A 10,514-nucleotide genomic window follows, 5' to 3' on the forward strand; every position below is an offset into this window, starting at 1 on the left:
ACAGTTATTAAAATACAGAATGTCATATAGATGCTTAGGGCCCGATTAAGGGTAGGCCTAAGGCTGTAGAAGGTAGAGAAGGACGTAATTGCGGCCCACGGGCCGTATGTTGCCCGCCCAATTATTATGCTAAATCTGTGGTTCCCGACTTTTTATTAAAAAGCCGAAAAAGGTTAATTTGTGATAGGATTCTGAACTTAGGTGTGCATAACTGTGATAACACATCTCATCTACCCACCTAAAAATTAGGCGCTGTACAACCAAAATCTCGGCGAAAATTCTATGACATGCAGACTCCTAAAATGTTACATAGGCTACTGTAGCCCTACTTAAACAGCTAGTTATTTGTGGTGGTTTGGCGCGTTAGTAGCCAAGGGTAGTCGGTATCGGTAGGTTTGTTGCCTTTGCGGTTTCTTCACAAAATTTTGTCTGTCGCTTTAGGGAACTTATTTGACAATTGAGTTGTCTCCTCAATTGTTTGGCTACCAAATGTCACTGGTTTGGTTAGGATATACCCCCTTTTCAAAGTCATTGAAAATAACAGTTGTCAATAAAAAATATTATTTCTGATAGGCGTGTCGTAAGGAACAACATTAATTTTGCTAACTTTCTCATTTTTGCGGATTTAGAAATGATACTTGGACGTGAATTACCGTTACAATAAAAACAATATACTTCAGTTGACCTATTTTATGTCAGGCAAATTGTATATCAATGTTTGGTATTTTTTGCTCCAAAATACTGAACCGTAACAAGTTCTCCCTCGTTAAATTTATTAAACCTCTTTGCTCACTGGACGTATTTCTATCTAAAATGGAAACCTTTATAGATCGCTGAATTTGTCGTCATTCTGATTTTGTTGCTTGTGCTAATAGCAATTAGTTGAAAGATTGTGTTTCGCTTACTAAAAATATATCAACAGCTTTGTAACCATTTACCTTTTGTAATTGTAATGGTGGCAAAGATGGCTTCGGACGCTGAAAACCGCATTAATTTAACTTCCTTGCAACGTCGGGACCCTTACATTTCGAATATTTTGGATTCGGCAACGCAAGTTGCTGTATATACCTTCAACCACAAGACCAGCGAATGGGTCGGTACTCTTTGAGCGTTAAAACAATAAAGGAAACATATTTAAACCAATTAAGTGGCAAACTTTGGAATATACTATATTTTTTGGCGCTGATTTAGAATCCTATACCTCAGCTTTGAAACAATTATTAAAACAACGCACAATATTTGGATTAGGATGTCGGTTAGTGTTTGGGTGAGGTTATGGTGAATATTATTATATTTCTTATTTAATAATATTGCTTAACCTACCCAAACCTAAAAGCTAAACTGCACCATAACCCAAATAATGTGCGTTGTGGTAGGATTATAAACCAGTGCCCATTTTTTGTTCTTTGTCATATAATTCGTCTTTAACAATCTTATAAGTATTATTTATATTTTTATTCTAGGAAAAGACTGAAGTGGAAGGAACCCTTTTTGTGTATTCAAGGTAATCCATTTACCAACACTATAGTAGTCCTATACTTGCAGTGCAAACTAATTTCAATGTTTGAAAGTAATTGGAAAGTTTTATTGCAATAACCTGGTTTGTTTGGGTACTCTACTTTATATTATATATATATTAATATATATATAATGATTGGCATGTGTTTATCCCTATTTTGATTACCTAATGTTGGAAGCAGTCCGCCAATCTAGCACTAGCTATTTTCATTTGATTAATGGCAAAATGACTTGATATGGCAAATGACCCATATGAAAAAGCTCATAGATCTTAGGGATGTACTACCGAAAAGTAATAATGACTGGCTGGGTGTATTCATGTATAAAATGTGCACCCAGCATGTTTTACATACGAAAAAATGGTGGTGCATATGTGATTTTTTCTGGTGTAGGTCTTGCCTGTTTGAAACACTCGTTTGTCACTGTGCAAAGTGTGGCAAGTGCACCTGCAAGTTATTTTAACAGACCCAACCTGCACAAATATAATATGCACCTCAATTACCTATATGTTACACAAGCGGATGTACTTTTTTGCCATGCATCAGTGAGATCTCATCGCAATCTGCTATACTTTCCAGAGGGGCTCACATGTACACTTCCTATACTTTTCACAGTGGCAATTAATACAACACTGTATGCTAACTAGTCATGAACATAATATACCTTTGATAACTTTGACTGGGTTTTTCTGATAATTTATCTACTAGTTAATTTGATATTTTTTTCATTAGTCGTAAGATACATACATGTTTGCGGACACACATTGGATCTACCGTCTATGTACCGAGCAATTTTTTGCAATTTTCTAATACAGATTGAGAAGAAAGTATGGTATACCCATAACTGTTTATTTCTTTACAGGATTGCTCCACCCTATGCTGGCTTTACAATCATGAATCGTCTTAGCATGGAAAATCTCACAGAACCTTTGACCAGTGATGTTGAATTTCAAAATCAGCATCCTTTTCTCCTGTATCGCAATGCAAAATGTATGCCTGCTTTGGTTTTTGAATAGGCCAGATATTTTATTATCTACTCATCAAATTGTTATTACTTGCAGTGAACATTTTTGGCATTTGGTTCTATGATTTATATGATTGTACCCGCATTGGAAAACTGCTTGCAGAGTAAGTTTTATAGCAAAGAAAGAGTTAAAATATGCTTATACACACCTAGTTTATACCATCAAACAATATATATAAAATTGGTCAAAAGCAGCTCCTCTGGTATATATAAAATTAATCAAAAGCAGCTTTTCTGATAATTGTAAGTATATGTAAAGTTGATTTAACAGCTTTAATTTCAGTCCCTACTTTACATGATTTCAATATGGCACTTAACCAGTTGTTTGTTTCAGCCAATGCGCTCAAGCTAAAAAGGGAACAAAAAATGAATCATCAAACTCCGACATTTTACATCGAATTCCCTCACCCAACTCGCTTGGCAGCAGCTCAACTTCATCATTGTCGGATAATGTTTTACTGGAGGATGACGGTGTCTACAGTCATGATAAAGCTGAGGAAGTTATTACCAGTTCGCCAAGAGGAACTGTCAAGCAGCCTGCCAACCTTATGGGAATGCTGTTTAAAGCTAAGGAGGATTACAATAAGGTTATATATAATTCGAGAAAAACTGTTTGAAAATAAGTTGACCTATCAATAAATTCAGGGTTAAATGTTGGTATGTAATAATATATTTGGTTTTAGACACATGGAATAACAAGCCAATTAAAAGCACCCCAAGATAAAGGAAATCCTGACCCATTGTCCCAGCTGTTTAAACCAATAAAGTCAGAAAAGGCTAGAAAGGTAAAGCATAAAAATTCAAAGTCATATATTTTGGTTTCATTGGTGTTTTTTCAGGTAAATGTAGCCTCCTTGTTTGAGTCAACTGAGGCATCAAAGTCAACCTCCAATTCTATAGCACGTGCTTCCTCTGCCGAAATATTTGCGAAAATTTTGCCAAGCAATGGCACTGTAAACAATGGCAATTATCATCAGCAACAGCAGCAACATCAACAGCGCCGTACTGCCCGATCTCTTTCACTGTGTTTGGGAAACACTCCTCCAAATCCTGAAATGGCAAGCGCTGCCATTGTAAATGGAGCTATATCTGTTGAAGAACTGGAAAGCCCAGTGCTGGGTACAGCTTCAAGTGGAAGGGGCCGCTTTCACTCTGTGAGTGAGGGCTACAACTCTAGGAATAACCCCTCCCCAAAGCTGACAACAGAAAACGAGTCTGCCTTTAATAAACTTTTGAGCAAAATGGCAGTTTCAACAAGCAGCAGTGCCCCAGTGCCAACATCCGTCACAAAACCAATGTCAGTTGCCAGTTTTTTTAAGGGCACTGCTTCACAAGAACCTGTTTTTCAACAGCAAGCTCTTTCAGGTGTCAACTTTCTTCAACGTCAGTCTTCACTTCCTATTGGCGACAGTTCAGAAACTAATGACAAAAGGGATTTTGCAAACCTAAAGCTTTATTCTACTTCGCCATCTACATCATTTGTAGCTTCCTCCAACCTTCCACCTGTCCTAGAGCAAAGTGCGCCTTATAGTCGTTCAATGGGGGCAAAAAGTATGTCTGTTGCCACTGGCCTAGCAAACATAAAAAGTACAAATGCTCCATCTCCCCTTCGAGTGTCTGGACTACATGGCACCACAGCTAGCACAGAGGTGAATCTGCTGTCACCTGACGTTCTGCGTTCAAGCATTGCTGATGACAGTGACGTTGCCTCGTCATTGGGATTTCGTAAGTTTTTCATTTTGTAGGACGTATATTATGTTATTCTTTGGGTTGAAGCTTGTTCCTTTATTTTGGGGTAGAAACTCAACAAATAACTATCAAAAATGAAAACTGCTTGCAGGTGATTTCTTGTATCTTAGCCAAATAAACCGACAAATTAAAAAATGTTAAAACTATACTGCTAGTAAATGGTATATGTGCAATCTACTAAGAATGTGTTCAGTATTTTTTAGTTCTAAACAATCATGTCAAATGTCAAGATTTTTAATAGAAAAATGCAGTACTAACAAGTAACAAGTGTAAATTCCTTCCCGTTATTTCAGCAACAATTGTTCCAAAAATTCTCAAGAAAACTGACGGACAGTCAGTTCCAACCAAAGAAAGCCAACCAATTACAGCAGCTGCGCTGGTACGACATGTTTTGCTATGTTATTTTTTTAATTGATTATAGCTCAGCCAAAACATTGCTATGAACTGTCCACACAAATGCTAAAAATATTAGTAAAATTAGTCGTGGAATAAAAAAACAATACTAAATCTCAAATGAGTACAGGACTACAGGTGGAACCCAGTTTATTTCTGATTGAAAGTCAGACAACTATTTTTTGAAAATTATTGCAGGGCACAGGTGAACCGTCAAAACTGGTGACCCTTATCTCACCTGAGGATTTTGAGCAATACACTAATACTCCCCACAAGGCCAATGAATTACGTCAGCGTCTGCTGCCCGATGTAGCGGCTGCAGAGATTAAAAACATGCAACTCACCAAACAGCAGCTTGCAGATACCCTTGTTCAACTTTTACAGGTAATGCTGAAACAAAACATATCTGAAGATTTGCCAGGACTCTAAGTTCCTAATAACAAAAGCTAAAAAAAAAAACTAAATTCTACTCTTCGGGGCTCATCTGGACTAAAGTTACAAATCATGGAACAAACTAATACAGCTACCAGCATTTTTTACAGCTATGTTGTAGATGTAGTCCTTTATTTATACTTAAGTCATACTTTTACCTCTTCCAGACCGATCAATCATTTGTTGCCAAAATTCATGCTGCTTATGTTTCTGGATTGTCACCAAATAACCATGGCAACACAACAAACAATCCGCTGGCAGCGGTGTGGAAGTGACCCAAACTAAAACAGCACCAAATGCCTTCAAAGGGCGTGGAATTTAGCCCTTATGCTGTAGCTCTGCTTAAAGCAAGAGTAAACTGTGGGGATCCTTTTGGTATCTATTACTTTTGTGTGGTGTTGGTGAGGAGAGTGGGTTTGCTGGTGTAACCTTAGTTCAACTTTTTTTACAACAGCTTTGATTTGTTAACATAGCACAATCTTCATTGGTACAGTTAAAGTTCACCAATCATAGGTTTTAATTTCTATCCAACCCCTTTTTTATGTAAATAAACACAATGTGATGCATCTTGCTAGTTCTGATATAAACTTTGTGGTAAGTAAGCTTTACAGTTTTGTATTTCTAAACTTTTTATGTAAGTTCATGAACATTTTGTTGTCACGCTACTAACTCTGTCTCTCGCAAAGTCTGTTATGTTCAGTTCTGATATGTTTGTTTTTTCATTGACTTTGCCAAATGTGCCTATATATTTTTGTTTGTTGTCTAGTTTCTACACTTCTGGCTTGTGCCCATTTTGTTTTAAGTTCTAGATGTGTAGATTCAAAAGCATATACATGGTATAATGGTATAAATCCAATGAAGTTTATTTTCCTGATTATTTGCTTCTTTAATAATACAACCATTTTTAACCTGGGTAAACACTTTTTTTATAACAACTTTTGTTAATATTAGTTTAATTCAAAATTTCTGTTCAGACATTAGGCCCTGGTGGTTGTTTGAATGTCTCTTTGAATGCCGTGTTTATTGTTGTATATATTTGCTTGCTTATTTTCTGTATGTATTGCACCTGCAAAAGGTGCAGTCAGCTCAACTTTGCATTTTAAGGGTCATTTGAGGTTACTTGATTGGTCAGGTATGGTAACTGCTAGTAATATAAATAAGACAAGAGTAATTTTACTAAAAATATTCTTCTTCCAAAACATTGTTACATTAAAAGTGTTATTAGCTGGCATTGTATCTGTGGTACACAATTAATTGTTTTCTAACCATTTTATGGGCCTGCCAATAATTTGATTGTCATACAGTGTTTGGCTGAGCCATTAATTTGTTGTTTGGTAATGCTGTTGTTTTTTAAAATAATTTTTTACTTTATAATTTGAGGTAATTGCTTTACATTTTTTAAATATTGAAAAAGGTGATTGAGTTTATACCCTGGTACATATATCTTAGTTTTGATTGCGTTTCTCACCTGTCCGGAATGGAGACTGCCTAATTAGATGTTAAAAATTATTTCTATTATCCCATTTTGATAAAAATTTTGCATACACTAAAGTAGTTAACACTATCTTTGTGTTTAAAGTTGTAAATATTTTTTACAACAAAAACAAATTATTGCTATTGTGAATAGCATTAAGAGTGAAAGTTTTAATAACAAGCAGAAATTGTCCAGCATCAGCGACGTTTTCATTTTCTGCATAAACGCACTTTAATTAGTCTTCAAAGTTTTTCATTGCCTTGACATTTTGTCTGGTCTTTTTCAATTGTTTCATTGAACTGCACTTTTGCAAAAATGTCCTTTGTTAAACTTATGGTTATCATGGATGCATTAAGAGAATATTTCAAGGGGTTTTAAAGTAACTTTTAAGCTAATTGAAAATGTTACAGTTTCCTTAAAATTTAACTGATTTTTTTGCATCAGGTCAGAAGTATTTATAAGTAAAATAATTTGCTATCAATCATATGAAATAAATTTGATCGCTTAGTATGGCGATATGAAATACCTATATTAATCGGTATTTTATGTTCTCACTATATAACGTTAAATGCTTGTTTAAAAGTCTCTGCAACAGTTATCTCTTTAACTCTTTTTTGTTTTATACAACTGCAATCGGGAAAAGTGTCTTTAAATTTCACTGTGCTGTGCTATGAAACCTTGTATATTCAGGAGTGATTTTAACCCAAGGTGCACTATTTGTATGCACATGTGTTGTTTTACCAATGTGATAATCAACTCCCAGTGTTCCAGTTTGTCTAAAATTGAGACCATAGTTTATAAAGAAAGTTGTTTTAAAGGATGAAATGGTTAGCTAGGGCTTTTTTTCTGGCAGGCAGTGGTCCTTTAAAGTTGGCATAACATATAGTTTTAGTTTAGAAAAGAATGCTTTTATTTCAAAATGTTACGATATGAATGATTTCTGTTGTTGTTGAATGATCAGGGTGAAATAAATAAGCAATTGCTTTCTATTAGGAAACTGCAAACGCTGTTAAATTCAACTTTATACTTTTTTTTTAAGTCTTAGTGTCCATACAAATATGTTTAACTTTTTTAGAATTTCCTAAATAACTATGAGTGTGTTAACCTATGAAAACACGGTAAGCGTTTTACTTAGATATATACACTGGATATTGCAAGTAGCGTGTGAAACGCATTGTTCAGTCTATTCTTGTATGTGTTGTGTATCTAAAAGTGACATTAAACATTAAATGCTTCTCATTTCGATTGCAATTAGTTTGTAGTGGCTAACAAGATAATAAAGTAATAACCTTGTTCCGAAATGAGGTAATTTTTCATTTTCTTGTTGCATTTAAAATGTTTATTTGTTTATATTATGATGGTGATGAAAATTGTTACAAAAACAATAAATAAGGGTTTTACCTCAGTCAATATTTCAATTGGGCAAAGCTACAATAGAAATGTGCTGTAACTTTTTACAATAGAAATGTGCTTTAAGTCTTTACAATAGAAATGTGCTGTAAAAAATATTTCCTTGTCTTACATCAGTGCAGTTCACAAAAGAATTTCTGCCTAACATTTTTTGAGTTTCTATTGTTGTTTTATTATATTCTAGTATAATGAAGTAAAAAATAGTTTTGTTTTGGATTGCAATACTAAAAACAACAAAATCAATGACAAACCTAATAAGCGACTTTATATTGCACATTATCTTTTAAGTTTAAAAAGTGTACTCCAAATAGATCCTTTCTACTATGAACAATTTAAAATTTTAGTTTAACATACTTAACTTCCTTTTACCACCACCATACAAATATTTTGAAACTTCAAAAAATGTTATGTTATGTTTTCACTTTTAATCTGTTTTGTTTATTCTTTTTTGAAATTGATTATCGTGTCAGCTATTGAATAAGGCCAAATTTATTTGCAATGTTATACTAAATCAGGGGTTCTTAAACTTTTTTTACCATGGACCCCTAAAATTTTCTTTCATCTCGCGTGGACCACTGTAGGCAAAAAAAATTAGAAAATGACGTCATAAATTGACGTCACAGTACAAATATACTTCATAAATTTGCTGATTTTGGTCCAAAATTGTGAAATTGAAATGGAGTCTAAATACATTCAGTGCAAAACCGTTTTATTTTTAATTAAATTAATTTCTTTAATAAATTGATTACTTCTTAAATAAACACTAATATTTCAATTAGACCTTCATGGACCCCCTAAAAGTAGTTTACGGACGCCCAAGGGGTCCATGGACCCCAGTTTAAGAACCCCTGTACTAAATCTTTCTAAAACTTAAAATTGTTTTGATGTTTGGTCGCAAATAAAATAAATTTAACAAGTTTGATTGGATTGTATGCTGTTTTTGTTTGCAATACAAGTTTAGCCTGTTTTTGACTAAATAAGAAAAGTTTGGATATATACTTTTTATAACATTTTGGTAATGAACAAAAGTATTTAATCTTTTTTTACAAATTAAATACAGAATGGATACCAGTCTTTCGTATTTTCTGTTTAGTCGATCTAGGTTTTCTAAAACTATTCGTATTTTTTTAATTAAGCAATTCTGATTTTCTATCCATATGCAATGCCTTTATGGTGTCGCCGATCTGTTTTTATAATTTTAGTCGATAGGCTACATTAGCATTCCTCGCTTATTAGCAAATTATTTTATAAATTTATTTAATAAGCTGCTATTTAATAATTTATTTAATATATTGCAAACCATGTTATCAACAAGTAGTTGGAAGCGATTCAAACTGCTACGTATATATATTTGTTTACAAAGTATGTTTGCCTTATCGTTGCACAAACACAGAAGAGATATTTTATAAACACAAAAACAACACATATATTTCACCATCGTCATCCACATAAACATATTTACATTAACCGAAAAACTAGAGGCAAGAAACCGATACCTGTTAACTTGTCGAGTTGTAGGCAGGGCTGCAGCCTGCGGAGTCGCTTTATTTGATGGAGTCAGACTATGCAAAACTACGTAAGTCCGACGTGCGCAATGCCAAGTTTTAAAACTCAAATTGCCGCAAACTGCAACTTGTAAAGGCGGAATAGGATATGGTCGATATTTGCCAACCATTGTTAATGTGTATATTACAATACAACAAGGGGACATGACCACCGTGCTATCCGAACTCCACTAAATTAAGACAAAACAAACTGCCATTGCATTTCAAAGTGTATACTGTCAGGTCGCTTATAAATTTATTGTTTATTCGAAAAATTCAGCATAACTCCTCTTTCAATAAAGCAGCTAGCGTAGTAAACGCGTCTCGCAAGTAAGCCATGCGTTTGTTGTAAACAGTTTTTTATACAGAAGCCGCGTGACAATAAATAGCACAAGAGCGACTGCGTTGGGGATTAGCTAAATCAAAATGCCGACTGGATTTGCCAGGCAGGCCAAAAGGAAAAGAGTATCGTGGTGAAATATTTAACACTCTATACCAGGCGAACACGCTATAATTACAAGCACAAACAGACATGCGTCGTTTTTCTACGGGTGAAACACAGGCTGTAGTCACACACTTGGCCGGAGTTGGACTATGGTTTATTTTATTGAGTCGGACTCGGGTTATGTTTAACCTATACTTCGCAGCCCTGGTTGAAGGTATACTAAACCAGTGGTTCCGAACCTTTTATTCTTGCAAAACCCTTTTTAGTTTCCTAAAAACTTAACATTGTTTCGATTCCATGCGGACTTGTTCGCCATACAGAAGTACATAGCAATCGTTAAGTTCATTCTAAGGCTTCCTTCATACTATACTTACTCCAAACCTCATTGCCTTTGATAGACTCCAGCCATAAACCAAAGGACTAACGCCAAATTGTCGTAATAACGATTGATCGAAACAAGTCCTAAACCCGTGGGAATAAAACCTAATGGCTAGAATCAGGCCTATGCAACATTTTACCCAACCAC

General features: G+C 34.6%; 1 protein-coding gene across 2 annotated transcripts; it reads left to right on the forward strand.

The window, feature by feature from the left end:
* The first annotated feature begins 837 nt into the window (after positions 1–837).
* LOC146137846 (uncharacterized) lies at positions 838–8,916 on the forward strand. Of its 2 annotated transcripts, XM_083393306.1 has the most exons (10): positions 838–1,093; positions 1,464–1,504; positions 2,380–2,507; positions 2,579–2,645; positions 2,876–3,128; positions 3,225–3,326; positions 3,381–4,266; positions 4,584–4,669; positions 4,882–5,067; positions 5,283–8,916. In XM_083393306.1, exons 1-10 carry the CDS (start codon positions 953–955, stop codon positions 5,388–5,390), a joined length of 1,998 nt encoding a protein of 665 aa, XP_083249432.1. In that variant the 5' UTR covers positions 838–952; the 3' UTR covers positions 5,391–8,916. The 2 variants fall into 2 exon arrangements, with proteins under 2 accessions (XP_083249432.1, XP_083249433.1); XM_083393307.1 differs by lacking the exon at positions 3,225–3,326.
* The last annotated feature ends 1,598 nt before the right edge of the window (positions 8,917–10,514 follow it).

The sequence above is a fragment of the Ascidiella aspersa genome, chromosome 7 (assembly GCF_963924565.1).
Source record: "Ascidiella aspersa chromosome 7, kaAscAspe10.2, whole genome shotgun sequence".
Taxonomy (NCBI): domain Eukaryota; kingdom Metazoa; phylum Chordata; class Ascidiacea; order Phlebobranchia; family Ascidiidae; genus Ascidiella; species Ascidiella aspersa.